The 20,945-nt window shown below is 46.7% G+C and overlaps 1 protein-coding gene across 1 annotated transcript in view; it reads left to right on the forward strand.

Moving 5' to 3' along the window:
- The window catches only part of LOC142488344 (uncharacterized), a 50,364-nt gene extending 41,333 nt beyond the window's left edge, over nucleotides 1-9,031 (forward strand). Inside the window, exon 5 of the mRNA XM_075588740.1 lies at nucleotides 7,421-9,031. Within this exon, the coding sequence (XP_075444855.1) occupies nucleotides 7,421-8,973 (1,553 nt within the window). The 3' untranslated portion in view covers nucleotides 8,974-9,031. The remainder of the gene's footprint in view (nucleotides 1-7,420) is intronic.
- The last annotated feature ends 11,914 nt before the right edge of the window (nucleotides 9,032-20,945 follow it).

The following is a 20,945-nucleotide window of genomic DNA, read 5'->3' on the forward strand; positions in this document are numbered from 1 at the left end:
GAATCTGAAGGAGGGGCACTTTCTACAAGGGAGTGGTTCTGGCTCTGTGCTGAGTCACTCACAGTGCAGGGGCGGGGTTCAGGTTTTCGCGCCCAACCCGGACAATACTCTGCAACAATTTCTTGCACAGTCCTGGTGCTCTCCCGACTTGGCGGGAGCCTCCATCTTAGGTGTGACTCACTGCTAGAGAGAGACTCCATTTTAATCACAGTCTCTGCAATTACACTAGGGCTCTCTGTATAGATAGGGGGGTAGCCTTCTGGTTTTCCCGCCAATCCCGGACAGTTTTCTTCTACACAATTTAGTGCAGGCTTGCAGCCAGCAGCACGTGCGTTCTCCTGCGTTGGCGGGAGACGCCATTTTACTGGGTCTGCGTAGACTAGGGGGTACCCCTCAGACGGGCCCCCGGGCATACACAGGGCGGACGGTGCCTCTGCCAGGCATATATCCGCAGTGGGGATGGCCACAAAAAGTATCGTTTTCCATAGGGCCGTGGGATCGTGTTCTTCTTCTAAGAAACATGCGTGCGGCCACCCTGGAATTTTACGCATATAGGACTGAACCTCAACCGCGGGCATAGTTGCGGGAAGGCCTCCTACTGCCACTACCTGGCCAGGCTCCATATACTGCCTCAAAGCCCAGGCAAGGACCTCGTGTCCGGACTTTACAAACATTGGGACAAAAAATTGAGACTTGGACAATTTGGGAAAAAAATGGAACAGGGCACCCCAGGTCTGTATCTCAGCAGCGCCTCCAAATGTAGCCCTCTTACCCCCACCCTAAGTGAGATTGGGGTGTGTAGGTGTATCTGACTACTTCTCAGTGTGGTGCTATACCTGTTGCTCACAGGAGGGCTGAGCTTCCGCCATGGGGAACCTGGGCATTTATGCTAGGGGTACTTACTTCCAACAATGCAGCGCCTCCACCTGCGATGGCTCCCTCCCTAGGGGGAGTGTTTCCTCGCAGGACAATACCAATAATCGATACTCACACAGATATATAATAACTTGGGACTTTACTGAACATGCATGAAAATAGATCACGGCAACATCATCATAACCTGTGTCCCTCTCTAGAGGAGACACTTACTGCGTCGCGCAGGACGCTTCCCAACACTAGGTGATCCCACCCAGTGTCCCGAGAATCCCCACCCAATGTCCCGCACTCTAATAGAGAACGTGGGTGACTGCGCAGTCACTAATTAATGTGTTAGGCCTGTTGGTGCACATAAATAGTGAATACCTTCCGAGCACTCCGATGCTCGGGTCCGCAACAATCTTCTAAAAGGGTCAGACGTGCGATGCATCCGTCTGATCCTATCCAGGTAATTCTCCAGGAACCCCAACGAGGGTCCCACCGCTTCACGGGAACACAACCGAATCACGGCAACACCAACCGCATCACGGGAACAGCAACCGCCGCTATATCCCTATCTCTTCCTAACGTGACAGGAACCCTAACCTAGGGCCTGTCCCTGATGAACCGCAACCTGGGGTGGCTTGGGGAAAACTCCTAGGGCCTGCGGGGTAATAACCTGCCCCACTCCCCTAACTCATCCCAGTCCTGACACTCACTGAACCACTAGCTCCTAACTCACTTATCCTAACGCGCCTGCAAACTTCGTAACGCGTACAGCAACTTGCTGCACACTAGCACTATGCCTTCTTGTCAGGCCTCACAGCACTGCCAGCCATGATCCTGACAAGACAGCACACACACACGCACTAAGGGCAGCGTCCCTATCTGGGCCGTCCCTCAACACTTACCCACTAACCTGGTGGGGAGTTGGGGCCTTACTTGGGATGTGGGGACCTTACTCGATGCAGGAGCTGCATATGCTCTCTGCACCCTTCCTTCCCTCACAGCTCCCCAGCTCCAACTGCCGTTCTCAGCGCGCGAAATGTATCTTATTGCTCCCTCTGGAGATCCTTGGCCCTTATTGGCCACACGGAGGCACCTGATGTGCTTGCCCCTAAGCCTCATGGGAGTTGTAGTCCCGTGGAGGCTGCAAATACATTGGGGCCGCGTGCGCGCCTTCCCTGCGCCTGCGCGAACTACCAATGGCCGTCGCAACCTCTCCTGAACAGTCCCTGCCCTCGCGCGACTCTCTAGGCTCTGTCCTGCGCATGCGCGACCTCTCTGGAGCTCTCCTGCCTCCTGGCTATTCCTGCGCATGCGCGAGCTGTTGCGCAATGGCGGCGCCCTGTACCCTGAGCCGCCGGGGCCTCGGCAACGCGATCGCGGCCCTAACAACGGGCCGCTCGCGTCCCCGGCAACCGGACGCATCAGGGAACAGCGCGCGACTCCCCGCTCCAGCCCCCACCCTTGGAAGTAGCCGACGGGCCCGGCGCTGGCTCCGACGGCACCCGCGACCGCACTGCTCCAAGGGAGGGGGGTCTCAAGGAGCTGCGGGAGCTCCAGGCTACACATACATAGTAGATGAGGTTGAAAAAAGACGTACGTCCATCAAGTTCAACCTATGCTAAATTTAGACAACAGATACTTTATTCTATTTCTATACTTACTTATTGATCCAGAGGAAGGCAAACAAAAAACCCCAGTGACATATCATCCAATGATATCTCATAAGGGGAAAATAAATTCCTTCCTGACTCCAAAAATTGGCAATCGGATTAATCCCTGGATCAACATCCTTCCCATGTATACTTATTTGGTATATCCCTGTATACCTTTCCCATCTAAAAAGACGTCCAACCTTTTCTTGAACAAATCTATTGTATCTGCCATCACAGTCTCTATAGGCAATGAATTCCACACTGTAACTGCCATTACGGTAAAGAACCCTTTCCTTTGTTGCTGGTGAAATCTCCTTTCCTCCAACCTTAAGGGATGGCCCCGAGTCCTTTGTACTGCCCGTGGGATGAATAGTTCTTTTGAAAGCTCCTTGTACTGTCCCTGAATATATTTGTATATAGTTATCATATTCCCTCTTAGACACCTCTTTTCTAATGTAAATAAATCTAATTTAGCTAGCCTCTCCCCATAAGTTAGATTGTCCACCCCCTTTATTAATTTGGTGGCTCCGCTCTGCACACTCTCTAGTTCCAGAATGGATATGTCCTGGGGAGTCCCATTTGGAAAGGAGCCTATAGAACTCTGCTGATGCCGGCAACAGCAGGGCTCCCGGCGTCCTCGATTCTCCTCCACACTTCCGGGTTCTCCCTCACAGCGGCGTCACAGCGTCTGATGTCACACATGACGTTCGCGGAAAATGGCACTGGGCCAACTGCTCAACTTTTCCTAGCACCTCTGCTAGGAGCACCAGCGGGTCAACATACACCGTTATCCAGCTGATTCACTTCTCTCCATGCCAGGTCCCTCAGCTTAATATCTCCCCTCAATTGGTCACATTTGTCACGGACATAATTACCTATTAAAGTTTAGCTTTAAAGCAGACGTCCAAGCTGCCATATTTTTTCTATTCCCTTTTTTGATGTACACGGAGTATACTATGGGGAAATGTCCCCTTCTCTCTGTCCGCCTAGCAGTTATTATCACCCACCCTCCTTATGTGGCCATTAAGGTGTATTTACTTATTAAAGCAGCGGTCCAAGCTGCCGTTTTTTTCTTTCCTTTCAATATGTGCAACAATACAATCTGCACACTGACAAGTGATTAGCTAGTGATTAGTTGCCGATCGATCCGTTCTCCTGTAATCGATCGCTGAAGATTCGGTTCGGGTTTTTTTTTTTATATCACTGTTAATGCTGAAGAAGATTACCCAAGATGCAAAGATCATGTGACAGGCAGGCACTAGATATAATTGGTGTACTGCTAGAGAGAGGGCAAAAGGTGTGTGCCAGAGCCTGTCTCAGAAGGGGATGTGACTTTTTTTTTTAAATGCTGCAAGTATTTTCTCATAGTACAGAACTGATTTCTTAAAAAAAAAAAAGTAGGATATTGCTTGAACTGCAGCTTTAATATGTGCATCAATACAATCCACACAAGAAGTAATTAGCTACAGCGGCATGTACAGTATGCAAACAAATCACGGCGCCGATTTCGTGTGCTCTGCTGTACTCCACGCAGCCAATCGCCCCAGGCACCCGTGTTTATCGCGGTTGCTTTGTTTGAATTTCATGGATTGTGTGCAATTAAATGCAATGAAATGAATGAATTGTAATGTGTACAGTACTGTGCTGCTGTGTCAATTTAAGGTGTTTAAAAACCAGAACTCTAAAATTCCATTTTCTGCACTCGCCGCACTCGCGTCTTAAGGCGGAAAGGTTGGAAGTAATCCCGCGTCATGACATTTGGTATTCCGATGTACACAACGCGTGATTTGTTTAAAAAACGGCTGCTGCAGCTGTACGTTGCAGATCAATCTGTTCTCCTGTGATCCATCTATAAAAAAAAAATAATGCTACAAGTATTTTCTCATAGTACAGAACTAATTTATTTAAAAAAACACTTGTAGAATATCACTTGGTCTGCAGCTTCAATATACAAAAAGTACAGCATGTAGGTTACAGAAAGATTTCAAGAACATACAGTATACAAAGTCAGACCGTTTCTTCAAAAAAGGATAAACAAAGAATTCCTACAGTATACATTACCACAGAACATGTAACGGGTTCTTCCCAGAGAGGTCACTGGACTATGAAAGATGAGAAATCACGTGTCTGATCCCAAAACACACCTCTGTTGAATTCTGATTTCATAACTCAATTGACGGTCTTATAACCTAAAATCCTTTAATTGAAAATCACATATGCCCCTCTTCTGGGCGTGTTCTCAACCCACCCCTTTCATCCATCGCTCTGGATGTCATTTTTATGACTTAATAGAAAAATAGCTTTCTTTTTACATTTAAACTTTGCCTCAATACTGTACAGTATATAAACGACTTCATAACTTTGTTTCTAAGATTTTTAGACAGACGCCATCTTCACTGTTGCGTTTGTGTACTTAATATGCGCACCTAACTTATAGTTTCGCATGAGAAACAGGTATCTATCCTTTGTACCTTCTAATCATGATGAAGTGTTTTGGCATCATTTCATTAGTCTCGTTGCAACTATTGCACATAGTGAAATCGCAAACAATAACAGATATCAGGACCAGGATATTTCACATTTAGAACATTACTGTTGTTATCTTGGCCTGACCCCCTCGTATTGCACAAGAATGCTTTTCAAGGTACATTTAAAAGACTTTTGTTTGGTTCCCTCTGTCACGGAAGAATTGCGACAGCTGTACTTCAATCCCCTCCCTCCCCCTACTTGCAAACCCGCCAGATACCATCAGTCCTATAAAACCCAGGCCTGGTCAGTGGGTTTAACAGGCCATATAAACAATTCTTGTATTTTTAAGACCATTTTCAAGTAAAAGTAACCTCTGGTGTGCCAAATTGATTCAAATAATGTACTTTCTGCCTTATCCATTACAAATGTTTTAAAAAAAAAAAAAAAAAAAAAGATCTAAGAAAAGTTTGAAAGGGTGTATCCTGCGTTTAAGGTTTGACAAATACCAAAGAAGATGTGACATTTCCTGAAACATTGTCCTTGGTTCTTCATGTATAATGTATTATTGTCAAAAGGTTTTGATAAAGACTCATTTAAATCCATGTTTGGACAATGTATTCTTTATTTAAAGCTATGGATTGGCTGGGTCATTTTGACAGCAGTTTTAGACTCAAAAATATTATTTTCTATTATTTTTCATAACAATAATGTACCTTGTATTAACCCAGTCGTAACATAGTCTGACGTATGTCTTATATTTGACATAACAATCTAAAGCTATTAATCAAGCTCCAATGAGGATGCTCTGGAATTAAACTGATTCTAAGAAAGTCGTTTCAAACACGAGTGAGTTTAATTTAAATATCAATTCATTAAAGTAAGTGAACTTCGCTCTTATTTTGCTCCGTTTAAACAAGCTTTTGAGTTGGAGGGAATTGAGAAGCACATATGATAATTGTCAATTTACCAATTTCTGTTTTTATCATTTTCCCATTTTGCCAGATCTGAGGTGGCACAAATCAACTTTAAAGATTTAAATTTAGGAAACTTGTTTTATGAATATTTCCAAGGTGCTAATGCAGGGGGGCTCAACCTCAGTCCTCAAGATCCACCAATACGTCAGGTTTTCAGGATATTCCAGCTTCAGCACAGGTAGTTCAATCAGAGGCTCAGTCAAAGCCACCTGTGCTGAAGCTGGAACTGATTGAACCACCTGTGCTGAAACTGGGATATCCTGAAAACCTGACCTGTTGGGGGGTGGGGGGGCTTGAGGACTGGAGTTAAGCACCCCTGTGCTAATGGATGAAATAGGAAATATTAGATGTCCTACAAAGTGTGCATATCCTAACGGGAAGTCCATAGTATTTTCTGCTTAACTTTTGGTTAATATGTACCGTGGGGAAGGGGTGGGGAAGGTAAATGAACCTCTGCTCAGCTAAATGGTAAGTATATAACAATGTGGATAAGGTGCTTGACTGAGAATTGTATTGATAATGAACCGAAAGAGAAATAACTCATTTGGTGTAGCACTCAATTATCACTAGTGATTAATGTAATTATTAAAAAATTTCCTTTATTCAAATTAACTATTCAAATAAATGGTGCATAGAACAGGGTAAAAATTGATCATGACGCTGATGTGTCAGATAACTGGAACAGTGCCAGTAGTAGCGAATCGCTACCTTAGAATAGACCCCTATTGTTGGTCTGGAGATAGCAGTGTGTAGTTGCTTGAATTAGTATAGGTAGGTAATTATACTCCCCCCCTGGCCAAGGAGAGGAGTATAGTAGTGTGGAGCTGTGAATGGTAAGTCTCGTCAAATGCTATATAGCATAGCCTGAAACAGCAGTGTATGCTATAATGATAGGGATTGTTGTTTTTCTCTGAATCAGAGTAACACAATTTTGCTACACAGATAGAGGAAAAGTCAGCTGCAGCTGTGCTGCCTATCCTCTCTGTAAAAATGTGTAGCTAGAGTTTGCTGTGTGCTTAACCATGTTCTGAACCCCTGTGGTCACGGTTAACATAAGGGGCATATACAGATAGCAGCGTAATGCTGATATAGCAGTGGTAGTAGCAGATGTAAAATACTACCTGCGTGTCAGCTGTTTGCCCAATAAGACAATGTTGCACACAGGAGTGAATCCCGCTCCTAGTACCTTCAATAAGTATCGCAAAGGAGTGCTTGGTTAGCTATAAGACTATACTGATGGCGTTCCGAGCCATTCACCTCAATATCGCAACCATTATTTTATATTTGAGTCCACCACTAGTAAAGTAAGGTAAAGCTGACACTGACACAGGTTTAGAAAGCCCCGTCGACGATCGTTTCGCGTTTGCCGCTTTGTCAAGACTCCTGGGCTTTTTTGGTTAAATCAGCATTCATTATTTTGTAATAAAATTGAATAATGTTTTCTGTCTTTTGTTTTAAAAGTAGACGGGCCCAATAAGGAGCAAAAGTGGAGCCGTGATGCTGCTGGATACTGTTTAATTCCATATGGATCAGAAATTATAAAAGCTAATAAGAACTCGAGAGGTAAAAAAGAGTCTAGAGGAAGCCTCTGTATTCAACTAAACCCCAACCAGATGGGATCCCGTGGGCTGGGAAGATTAATTGAATTTGGCACAAGATCCAACCAAAAACTTCTAGTGCATCAGCAATCTCACACAGACGAGAGGTCTTCTGCTCATACTGAGTCTGGGAAACAAGCTACAGTCAGGGGAACTTTAAAGACCCAGTTAAGGGCACCTGAGATACAAAAGTTGCACTCTTGTACAGAAAAGAAAATATTCACTTCCACGCACCATTTAAAAAATCACATCAGGTCTCCTACAAAAAGAAAGCTGCAGGTCGCCATGAAGATCACTAAAGGTTTTTTACACGGTGGAAACCCGAAAACCCTTCAGAAAACTCACCCAAAGAAAAAGCTGGTAAGAAGTGCAAAACGCAATGTGTTTCTAAAATCCCACCGGAGTGTGAAGCCTTTTGTCTGTTCTGAGTGTGGTAAATCCTTCGACATGAAGGAAAAGCTTCATTCACACCAGCGGGTTCACACTGGGGTGAAGCCTTATATCTGTGCTGAGTGTGGGAAGAGCTTCTCCCACCGGGCAAACCTCCATCAACATTGTCATCGCCACACTGGGAAAAAGCCTTGTGTCTGTAAAGAGTGTGGCAAAAGCTTCTCAATGAATTATGAACTCAAAAGACACCAACGGATCCACACTGGGGAGAAACCTTTTGTTTGTACGGAGTGTGGGAGACGGTTCAATAAAAGGGTGAACCTCCAAACACACCATCTGTCTCACACAGGGGAGAAACCTTTTACCTGTACAGAGTGTGGAAAAGGCTTCCAGCTAAAGGTGCACCTCACATTACATCAGCGAGCCCACACTGGGGTTAAACCTTTTGCTTGTACGGAATGTGGGAGCCGGTTCAGTCACAAGCACCGTCTCCGCCAGCATCAGTTAATTCACACAGGAGAGAGGCCTTTTGTCTGTACCGAGTGTGGGAAAAGCTACAGACAGAAGAGGAGCCTCAATTCTCACTATCTAATTCACACTGGGGACACACCGTTTGCATGTACAGAGTGTGGGAAAACCTTCCTGTCAAAGAATATGCTCAGTGCACATCAGCTAACACACACTGGGGTGAAGCCTTTTGCCTGTAATGAGTGTGGGAAATGCTTTTTAATGAAGGGGAACCTACATACTCACCAGCGGCTTCACACTGGGGAAAAGCCATTTTCCTGTTCACACTGCGGGAAACGGTTTAGTAAGGAGAACTCTCTCTCTAATCATGAAAGGATTCACACTGGGGAGAAGCCTTTTGCCTGTACAGAATGTGGCAAATGTTTCCGTTTGAAGGACATGCTTTGTATACATCAACGTATCCACACAGGAGAGAAACCTTTTGAGTGCAAGGACTGTGGGAAATGCTATAAGAATAATAGTCATCTTTGGAGACATAAGTTTATACACAGAGATTAGTGTTTTATCTGCCCTTGAATGATAAAGCTTCATAAAGAGAATTTTCCCTGAAATATTACTATTTGTTGCTTCTTTTTCTTCTAATTGTGTTTAGTGTGTAGTTGTTCTATGTACTTTGTGATTGTTTATCTTCAGTATAGTCGAATCATCTCAGATACAAGTGTATCTATATCAGGGAATAGAACATTGCATTTTAATCGTTTAATGTATAGTGGGAGTCGTCAGATGCTCAGGATTGTTCTCAAAATAGGTTTTTCTTTTTCAACAAATAAAAGTTTAGGCAAAAGTAACATCCCACAAACCGTCATCTTTATGGGGAGTTTACCCAATGTCTGGGAGGTTTGTTGAGAAAAAACAGGCACTTCCTCTAACCACATTATCAGTATTACAGTAACATTGAATAATTAAGCCCAGTTTGGCACGCTGCATCCTGAGACACAACATGTCACATAGGTTACTGTAGCACATCAAACACAAGTAACCCCATAATAGAAACAATGGAGGGACTGTGTGTAGTTTATTCCATAGAAGTCAAATAATAATGTAATACAGAAGAATAAGTCTGCAACTAATTACACCAAAGTAGGACGTTTTTAGCCTTATAGTTTTGTTTCCTGTGGAAGCCAATCACATTTGGGTAAGTTCCTCCTTCCATCTGGGGTGAGGACAAGAATTGATGTTGATGTTGTACACTCCCTGATTTTATCATGCTTGCAAACTGTGAATAAAATAACAACCAACAGTCAGTGATACTTCATATAAATAAGACAAAACAAAATTACTGTAAAAACATCTGGAACAAAAATGCTGCCAATGAAGATTATAAATAAATTTAAATATCTTCCATGGCAACAATTATATTTTGATGTCTTGGAACAAACCTCCTTATTTTCAGAATAGTATTGGCATCATCGGGGTCTTAGAACTAGAACTCTGCCCCTGTCCTCCTCTCTTGAGCTACATGCCCTTCTGACCCCAGACCTTGGTTAAACTGTAATACACATGCACTGCTCCAACACTCGCTGCTTCTAGAGCAAATCTCATACTCTTACTGACTTCCTTCACTACACATTTATCCTATTCTGTTTAATCTCTGCTCTCTCCCTGACCAAATAAATCTACCTTTCTTCACTAATCAACACACAAGTCTAACCCATGCCACACCAGGACTTTACTATTTCAAGACTAAGGTGGATTCCGTTGGTCAAGGCATCCCCTCTGTATGCTCATATTTTACACTTCTTCCTAACCCTTCTAAGGAGGAAGTGTTATTGTTGCTCTCCTCTACCACTCGCCCTCTTGACTCCATTCCCTCCCATCTCCCGAAAGCTTAGTTCCACTCTAATCCAAACACAATTTCAACTCATCCCTCAGCTCTGGTACATTTCCCACCTCCTTCAAGAACCCTCATTCTCTCCCATGTCCATTACTGTAACCTCCTGCTGTCCGGCCTTCCTACCTCTCGCCTGTATCCCCTACAATCTGGTCTAAATGCTGCTGCTAGAATCACTCTACTCTTTCCTAAATCTGTCTCAGCGTCTCCCCTGCTAAAATTCCTCTACTGGCTTCCTATCAAATATCGTATCACACACTCAATTCTCCTCCCTTTTAAAACTTTACACTCTTCTGCTGTTCCTTACATCTCAACCCTAATTTCTCGCCATACACCATCCCGACTCTTGCGTTCTGCTCAAGGATGTTGTAACGGGAGTTATCCCTGTTCAGGTAATGTGCCTCTAATCCAGCAGTGTGGTGGTTAACTGCTGGAAGTCAATTATCCAACACCACCTGCCTGATTAGCTTCTAAGAAAAGCCTGTCTTTTGGTGTACTACCCCTATCCGCTCTGCAGATCCACCCAGCACTCAAAGACGAGTGCTATAAAGTCGTTGTGACGGGAGCTTTGTGACAGGCTATTAATAATACACCACCAAGAATATAACTCGGTTGAACTGGACGAGGCTTAGATATGATAAAATATAATTTATTCCTTGAAAAAGGTGAACACACGAGATATACAAATAACAGACAAAATATGGACACTTACTTAAAGTTGGAATGATGAAATAATCAGGAAATCCTGATTAGCAGTTCATACAGCAATCTTGAAAATCACAACACACGAAGACATGAAGAACAATAGCCATAGGCTGAGCCTGGTTCTTATACAATTATTTCCCATTGAACACAACCTAAACCCAGCCCCTCTCATAAATCAGTGGTGAGGTTGACAGTTTTCCTCAGAGTAAAACTCCTCCCACCCAAGGACATTTAAAAACTGCTTTTCCTATATAAATAACTTCATAACTTCAGTTCAGTAGTACTTACTGGCACGTGAAACATATTAATACATTCCGGCACGCATGACGCTCCCAATAAGACTAAATATTACAGTGTAATACTAAAATTAAGAGAGATATTAATATCTGTCTCTTAGTACCGGCTAAACATCAGGTGTCTGTAATCGTTAGTTGCGGCTCGGTCCCCCATTTACACATATGTAACTCTTAGCATGTTCAGCCGAGGACATCTCATAATATTCTTATATTTAATAAGGTCACTCATTCTGAGATCTCCTTGCGTAACTGCACCCCTGGCCCCCATCAATAAATCCTTTGAAGCAGGGACTCCTGTGTAGAGAACATTTGTCACCGGTGCTATATTTCACACCCAATGCCCCTGCCCGGATCCTAGCTGTCTCTACCAGCCAGATGTGTTAACATACACCAAAGCCCCTCTGTACCTTTTCACACGCAACTTCAATCAAGCCTTTTGAAGCCCAGATATTTCTGAAAAGACACCACGCATCCTAATGTATTTTCCTAAACTGCAGCTCATTAACCCCTTAAGCCCCAGTGTGTGTGTGGTGCAGACACTGGCCCAGAAACAATACATTTATACAGGGGGATAAACAGTTGGATGGCTGAAGCAAGGCAAAAACACATTACTGGACCCCAGTCCAGTTAACCCCTTGCTTCCCAGGTGAGAGTAGAGGGTGGCCAAATGGGGTGTAACCCCTTTAATCCCGGGCCAAATCCTCTCTTCATGACAGTCGTGGCACAAGAGGAGTATGGTGAGATCTTCAATCATGAGAGAGGGTTGATCGAGATCCCACCAGGGGGAGTGAGTCACATAACAGCAGTGGTCAAGTACCTAGAACGCGACGAAGCAGATCAATACTTCTCTCTAGTGGCCACACACGCAGAAGACCTCAAGAGTGCGTACAAGATGATACCTGAAATACACGTGTGGAAATCCTCTATTCCAAGAAAATCACGGTGTCCATCCAAAACATTTCACCGCACCGGTGCCGATTGAAGTCGGTCAGAGACTGGGTAGGATATACCCGGTCACCACCGTAGAAACTATAGCACACGTAAATGCAGCTTCTGCGCGAGATGAGCCTGTTGGGCTACAGTTTCATTTTGGGGAATCGACCCTGTCAGAAGACTGGAAGAGACGGCTAAGTGCCTAGCTGGAGGAACGCCGAAAAGTGTTCTCCACTAGATGGACGTGGGCTGCAGCAAGAACGCCAGCACACGATTCGACTGAATGATACCACGCCATTCCGGGAGCAGTCCAGGCGTATAGCCCCCAGAGATATGGAGGACGTGAGAAATGTCCTAAATGAGATGGACAGACAAATAAAGTGAATGCTGCACACCTTAAATAAAGAGAATATAAATGATACAATTACCGGTGCTCCTGTGTTGAACGAAAGCCTGTATCCAGTCCTGAATCAGTGATAGAAGGAACACAGGGCACAACGGATTTGAAATCCAAACTCATTTATTGAGCCAAACACACAACGTTTCGACCGTCAAGGTCTTTATCAAATGCCACTATGTCACTTCTATCACTAAATGAGATGGAGACAGCAGGCGTAGTGACTGAATCCCGAAGTCCCTACGCCTCTCCGATTATTGTGGTATGAAAGAAAAATGGGTCAGTTCGCCTGTGCGTTAACTACTGAATCCTGAACAGGCGTACCATACCTGATCAGTACACTCTGCCGTGGATAGAGGAGATCCTCAATGCTCTGACGGGAAGCCAGTGGTTCAGCGTGCTGGAGCTGAGATCTGGCTACTACCAGATACCCATGAGCTTTGAAGACCAGGAGAAGATGGTGTTCGTCTGCCCCCTTGGGTTCTATCAGTTTACCCGAATGCTCCAAGGCATTTGTGGGGCTCCAGCGACTTTCCAGCAGCTGATGGAGAAGACCACTGGGGATATGAACCCTCGCGAGTGCCTGGTCTATCTCGATGACATAATCATGTTCGGAAGAACTCTCGAAGAGCACGAGGAACTTCTCCTGAAGGTGTTAGATCTGAAGATATCCCTGGACAAGTGCCGATTCTGCCGAACATCTGTCACCTATGTGGGTCACATAATGTCTGCAGATGGAGTGGCTACCGACCCCGCCAAGGTCAAAGCCGTGGTGAACTGCCATAGACCAGACAACGTGATGGAGTTGCAATCCTTCCTAGGGTTCTGTGGATACTACCACTGCTTCATACAAGGATACTCCAGTAAAACCAAGGTACTCAATAGTCTACTAAAGGTTTACTTGGAGGAACCTCGGCAGAAAGCTACTTCCCCACGAACACCCTTCGGTGACAAGTGGACATCTGCCTGCGAAAGGGCCTTCACCGGACTTAAGAAAAGCCTGACGCTGATTCCAGAGAAACCATACGTCCTGCATGTGGATGCAGGGCTGGGAGCTGTGCAACACCAGAAGTATCCTACAGGCCTTCGCCCAGTGCCGTATGTAAGCTGAAGCCTAACTCCCAGCGAGCAGAACTATCCGGTTCACAAATTGGAGTTCCTCGCCCTCAAATGGGCAGTAGTCGACCAACTCCATGACTACCTACAGTATACGGAGTCTCCTTCGAAGTAAGAACGGACAACAACCGTTGACATATATCCTAACATCAGCCAAACTGGATGCCACTGGCCACACGTGGTTAGCGGCCCTCTCAAATTATTAAATCACCTTGAAATACAAGCCAGGGCCTCTAAACATAGGAGCCGATGCTCTATCCAGGAGACCTGGGCTGAGGATGACGGTCCCTGGGAAGAAATCCCTGGGCCTATGATGAGGGTGATGTGCTCCACTGCTGCAATCGTAGAAGACAAAGTCGCGTTCTCCGAGTTGAGAGTAGCTGATTCCTTGGGATGCCGACCACAGGCCCTCCCCGCAGCCAACTGCCACCCAGACGGCCTGGAAATCCTTTCCGAACACACTCCTGTCGTGGAAAGAGATAGTACAGGAGCAGATATGTGATCCAGTGGCTAACGCTATCCGCGAGGCCCTACATCAGAATAATCCCTCTCTGGTGAAACGGGCCCCCACTGACATTGTTGCAATCTTCATGAGAGAGTGGGACAAATTTGAAATAGAACGTGGCCTTCTCTATCGGGTCATCCCCTACCACAATCATCCTGACAGACGACAGCTGGTTCTGCTCCGAAGCATGCAGTACCATGTCTTACGGTCCTTGCACGATGACCACGGACACCTGGGGGTGGATAAGACCTTTGGGTTAGTAAGGGACCGATTCTTCTGGCCCAAGATGCGGGAGTCTGTAGAACGGCTCTGCCGGAAATGCCTAAGGTGCATTCAAAGAAAGACACTGTCCACCCGTGCAGCCCCAATGAGCCATCTCAAAAGCTCTAGCCCGATGGACCTAGTCTGCATGGACTTTTTGTGTATCGAACCAGACTCAAGAGGCATCGGCAATGTGCTGGTAGTGACAAATCACTATACCCGCTACTCTCAAGTGTTCCTGACAAAGGACCAGAAAGCTCTCAGAGTCGCCAAAGTACTGTGGGAGAAGTATTTCATACACTACGGTCTGCCGAATCGCATGCACTCCAACCAGGAACTGGACTTCGAGAGCAAGTTCATCAAGGAGCTTCTCACTCTACTAAATATAAAGAAATCTAGAACCACTCCATATCATCCAGAGGTAGACGCTCTCCCCGAAAGGTTCAACCGCACACTGTTAGACATGTCAGGCACCTTATAGGGCTCTCAAAATGGCAAATGGAGCAAGCACGTTGAAGCACTGGTGCACGCATACAATTGCACCCGGCATGAATCTACGGGGTAAACACCGTACTTCATGATGTTCTGGCGAGAGGCACGGCTGCCTGTAGACATCCATCTCAGGGTATCTACCGATGGGGTACCCAACACGGCTCACTACTGCTCTGTGACGAGACTTCAGGACAGCCTGCACTGGGCATACCTGTTGGCGGAAAGGTCCACAGCACAACTGAATGCGCAGAACAAACGAAGGTATGACCACAAGGTCAGATATCTGGAACTTCATCCTGGGGATGTTGTTCTCCTATGCAATTTAGGGATCCACAGCAAACACAAGCTGGCCGATCGCTGGAGAGAGGGACCCTTCAAAGTAGAGTCGCAGATTCCGGGCCACCCTGTCTATCGCAAACGTGACGTGAATGGCAGGGTAAAGGTCTGTCACAGAAACCATTTGTTGCTCATTCCACAAGTTTGAGACAATAACTCTGAACCAGAGACTGTAGTACCAAACAGAGAGTCCGAAGAGTCTGCAGAGACTCCAACTTCAGTAACCGAGACCAATCGTGATCCTTTGGAGGAAACCTGCACCAATTTCAACCGGAGACTGGTGAGCACCTCCCGAAGGAGCACCGGGTAATGGGCCTGCGCTTCAAGTACCCTCACGCCTGCACTTCAAGTACCCTCACCAGCAGCTTCAACAAGTCGCCCACTCAATCCCAGAAGTCCAAGGTTTGTGCCAAGTAGAGACAATGTTCACTAAAGTAGAGACTTTGTTCACTCAAGCAGAGACTTTGTTCATCCAAATTCACCCATTATGAGAGAGTCGGGGCCTCAAGCCCACGATCACCTCTCCAAAGACGAAGCTACCGAGACAGAGACTCGCAGGAGTCAAAGAGTGAGGCGCCCTCCCACTGAGTGGCTTACGATCATTAGGGGCACCCCACTATGAGTCTCAGCAGCCAGCTAAAGAAAAGATGGCCTCTGTTATTAACATGTTTACAGAGTTGTATAACATTATTTAAAATTATGCATGTGCTAAGTTGTATATGTATACTCTGCATTTTAATTATATAAAACATGTTTGTGTTACGTTGTTCCCAAGAGGGGACATTGGAGCCTCCACCAGGGGGAGGAAGTAGCCGTGCCCCTCCCTGCTCCCCCTCACCTCCGATGTGGGCGGGGGAAGGGGGAGGCTCTTGCAGCTACGGGCACGCTTCAGAAAGGTGTCAGGTGCCGCCGGAATGGCAGGCGGAACCGGAACAAGTATTGCTGATAGAGGAGGTAGTGGAGGGGCGACTGGGTCGTCGGTGTCCCGCGGTGGATGGAGAGGGCGCCGCCATCTTTACACAATTGCGCATGCGCAGGACCCGGCGCATGCACGGAAGGGAGCAGTTGCGGTGGCGATGGGATACAGGTTCTGAAGGGGAACTACATATCCCAGGATCCCCTGGAGCGCCCGATCACATGGGCAAGGTTAGCCAATAGGGCTGTAGTATGGTACTGTGAGGGATTAGCGCGTGTTGGGAGCCACGCAGTTCAGTTGAAGCCAGGACAGACAAGGGGAAGGTAGGGTCTGAGTGTCAGTAGCACTCAGACTAGGCCAGAGAATTGCTTTAGGTCCCAGATAGGCCCCAATCACGTGTATCTTGTGGCTGCTTCAGGGAAGGCCCTTAGATAGGGAAACTTCCCCATTTTACTGTAGTGTCAGGGACACAGTGAAGACGCCGCGCGGTGATCGCGGCCTGTGGTTTGGGACAAGACCACCACAGTGTTATCAAAGACTCTTAAAGGTGAGACACAACCGGAGTCCACCCAATGCAGAGGCGGATGCCATCGCGGATGCCCATGTCGCTGGATCAGACGGATCCTCGTTGCTAAGTCGGCCGCACCGAGTACTGGAGTAATCGGTAGGTACCTTGTAACAGGGGAGCTATCCCTGTTCAGGTAATGTGCCTCTAATCCAGCAGTGTGGTGGTTAACTGCTGGTAGTCAATTAACAAACACCACCTGCCTGATTAGATTGCTTAGAAAAGCCTGTCTTTTGAGAAAGGAAGTGAGACACCTTAGCTCACACCTGAGCTGAACTTGGAGACAGGGCAGAGATTCCCTAGTCCACAACTGGGCTGAACCAAGGAAGGACAGATGTCTTGAGCGACAAGCTGACCACAAGACAAAGGGGACAAGATTTTAACCTGGAGCCTAATATTTCCTGTGCACACAAGGGTGCGGTTCCAAGAGAGCAGAGAAGCTTCCCCTACAGCAGCCCAGCTAACAGATAAGACTTTCAATTATAAGACTTTTTATATCTGTTAATTTCATGCTATATGTTTGGCGCTAGGAGACATGCTTATCTAAAGGGAGTTGTGGATTGCATAGTATTTCACTAGAAATACTCCCAAGTGAATTGAAGCTTTGTTTACCCCTTGTTTGGATGGTTTCCTGATGTTAAGGAAACGGGCGCAATAAAAGCCTTATTTAATTTCACCATAACCAGTCTCCCTTGCATACCTCTGTGAGCGTCCGCCTACATACCTCAACAAAAGTGCACCAACAGTTCACGTGATAGCACTACTCCCTACACTTTTGGGAGTAGGGGGATGGGGTCCCTGTGAGGACATGGGAGTTTCCTCCAGAGGGAGAGCATAGCCAGGACTGGTTTCTGGCTACCAGTCTGCCCTCACTGGCAGTAAGTCCTGGTAAGAACAGGCCTGCCAGTAGTTAACATGGGGTTTCCCCACTCTCAGCAGTACTCTTGTGGACAGGGGAGGAGGTGGAACTAGGCCTGGGTTCTACCCAATCCTGGGTCAGGCCTGGTGTCCTCCTCCTAGCTGTACTTAATGGGGGTTGCAGCCCAAATTTAGTCAGTGCCTCTCCCCACTTGAGAGAGACAGGTCACACACAGGTTGCCAGAATTCTGGCCTTCTCTGTTTCTCTTCCCCTCGGGGGAGAGTGAGTGTGTACCTTTCCCCTGATCCTGATAGAGGGTCAGGGAAGAGCAAGGACTGCTGCGGGGGCCCTTGACCCGTAGTGAAGATCTAGGGACCATCCTACAGCTGGGTAACCGAGCCAGAGACTGCATTGGGCAGAAGCCCACCATGACTGTACTGCTGGACAGAATAAATCGTTCCTGTTATCTATACCTCCTACAAGTGGATAGAGGATTGGTTGAAACAGCATACTCCAGCGGAAAGCACCAATCAACTCACCAGGTAAGTGTAAAAATAAAAAATGTTTATTGACTACTGCACCGACACACTTTATTCGAGCAAATACCCAGTATGTACCTGGCAGATACCTGGAATGCGCCGCTCCTCACCTCTGACAAGCCCCGTTGCGTTTGCCTTCCCAGCCTGGGTTCATGCCTGGCTGACGGGCGGCTGATCTGTTAAATGATAATGATTAGGATTTAATAGGCTGCAATGCTTCGCGTGTCTACCAGATGGCATAAATTCATGAATTGTAATGCAGTATATATATATATATATACTGTGCAGTATTGCAGCCAGCGGGAATAAAATGCTTCAATCCCTGCCTGGAAAATAACCCAATGCACTCGGGCAGAAAACAGTCACAAACCTCAATACACCCGGGTATACCCGAATTCTTGGGACTAGCCGAGCTCGAATAAAGTGTGTCGCCAGTGTACATGATAAAAAACAAAAAAACACTAAAGACAGGACAGGACAATTCTCCCGCGCGTTTCAGGCTATGCAGCCCTTTCTCAAGGAGTATTCTGTTTCAATCAATCCTCTATCCACTTGTATCGGCTGACTGATTGGAGTGACGCACAGCTGCAGCGCAGGTACACCGCTCTGGATCCACGAACAGCATCATGGGAGAACGCCGACAGATGACGGGCACCTCCACGTGTAGCAGAGAGACCTGAGCAACAATCTGAGCGTTCCCGGACGGACTGAAACTTTTTGGGCATTACAATTTGCTTCAGCACTCGGGATCTCTACAGCTTCATTACAAGGGAAAAGGCATTTATCCTAATGCCTCTGCTAATTTTGGGACATAGAAAAGACGGACCGAGAACAACACTGTGGACCGGGGAGGCAGAGGTACAGTAACTGTTTATTCACTGCTTTACACTCCCCTACCAGTTCTCTTCATAGTATCCATCTTCCCTCATCCAGTCATTCCTTCTCAGATCATCTCCGTGAATCCAGCGCTTTATTAGTTCTCTTACCTGCTACAATACTGCAGATGGTAATTCCAGACATTATTGTATATGGACATTATTTTTGGAACTTTGTGCTGTTTTCTCTTGGTTCCCATATTTGCTATTTTTTGAGCTAGGAGTAGTTTCATTCCCTCACAACAATATCTATACCTCCTGCCTGGTGTGTAATTTTTCCTGGGGGAGAGGGACTTGTGTTCTACCATAGGAGATAGCCTCCATACATCTGGAGCCTGCGGCAGATGTAGGCGCTGTAACACTAGAGACCAATGTGGGGTATGTACCCCAGAACATGTCCTGTGTCCCCACAAACATCAGCGTACAACTCAGTTCTCCTGTGAATCAACAGGTAGCATGCACCACACATGCTGTAATAGCAGAATCTCCCTTCGGGTGGGAGAAACACGGTTACATATGTAACGGGGTACACCCTGGTTACTATTCTATCCAATGGACTGGCAATAAACTCTGGTATTTACAGGTTTGCCAGTAGTTATCATGGAGTTTTCCCCTTCACCTTTGGTACTGCACTTGAGTGACAGCAGAGGGTGGCACATCCTGTTGTAGCTGGGACAACGGGGTGCCCGCCTTCTGGCTGTACTTAAGGGCAGGACCGCCCTAAATTTAGGGTCGTTGTCATTCCCTCTGAGGAAACCAGGTTACACAGCTGGGAGCCTGAGATTTGGGCCTTCCCATGTGCTCTTCCCTGTGGGGAGGAGTGAGTGTGATTATACCTCTGCCTCTGCTAGGGAGGTGGGGAAGAGCTAGGATGGCTGTGGGTGCCCTTGGCCTGTAGTGACGGTCCAGGGACCGTCTCTAGTGACAGCTGCGAGTAAAGAAACTGTAACCGGCAGAAGACTGCGGAGTGTGTGTGTATTACTGCAAAGACTGTAGTAATAAACTGTTCCTGTTTGCAATATACCTCCGGCCTGGTGTGTGATCTAACTGGGGGAGAGGTACAAGTTCTACCGTGGGAGATCACCTCCATATCCCTGGAGCCTACGGCAGATGGAGGCGCTGCACTGCTAAGTATTACGTGGGGTATGAACCCCAGAAGCCTGTTCCTGTGTCCCAAAGTCATCGCGGATGACTCAACCCTCTTGTTACCAGCAGGTATGCACCAAATACACCCAGTAATGGCCCCTATCTGCGATTGGGAGGTGGGGGGGGAAACCCGTTACACATGTAACGGATTTTCTGGACCCTCCTGACCCACCCAATCTCACATTGGCCCCTGTGGTCTAACCGGTCCCCATTACATGGTCGTGTCTGGTGGTGCACCTGTTGGCAACAGGACTCCTGAGTCTCCCGCATGATGGTGTTTGGGGATTGTCAAACCAGACAGGCAGCTGAGGTAGTGTGTGTGCGAGTCCTACCTACATACAGTGCAGCGCCTCCACCTCATCAGGATCCCTGCGTCCGCATGGGGATGGTTCTGATGAGGAACTCCTCTGTGGTGCCTTCCTCTGCAGAGTAATTCCAGACTCACACATGAGGGTGTTGTTGAACAAGGGCATCTTTATTGATCAGTAGGCAGACTGCCCCTCACAGCGAGACAGCTTAGCCGCTCATCTTGATCAGCACTCTCCCTTTAAAAAGGTCTGCCCTCCCAATGGAGTTGGATCACCTCTCCCCTCAGGGAGATCACCACCTGTGCCAGGTCCCTGGACACAGCGTAGGCCCTGTCAGCCTTACTTCTGCTTGATCTTCAACTAGATCTGAGCCACTAGTTGATGCACTAG

This window comes from Ascaphus truei, chromosome 2 (genome assembly GCF_040206685.1).
Source record: "Ascaphus truei isolate aAscTru1 chromosome 2, aAscTru1.hap1, whole genome shotgun sequence".
In the NCBI taxonomy this organism is placed as follows: Eukaryota; Metazoa; Chordata; class Amphibia; order Anura; family Ascaphidae; genus Ascaphus; species Ascaphus truei.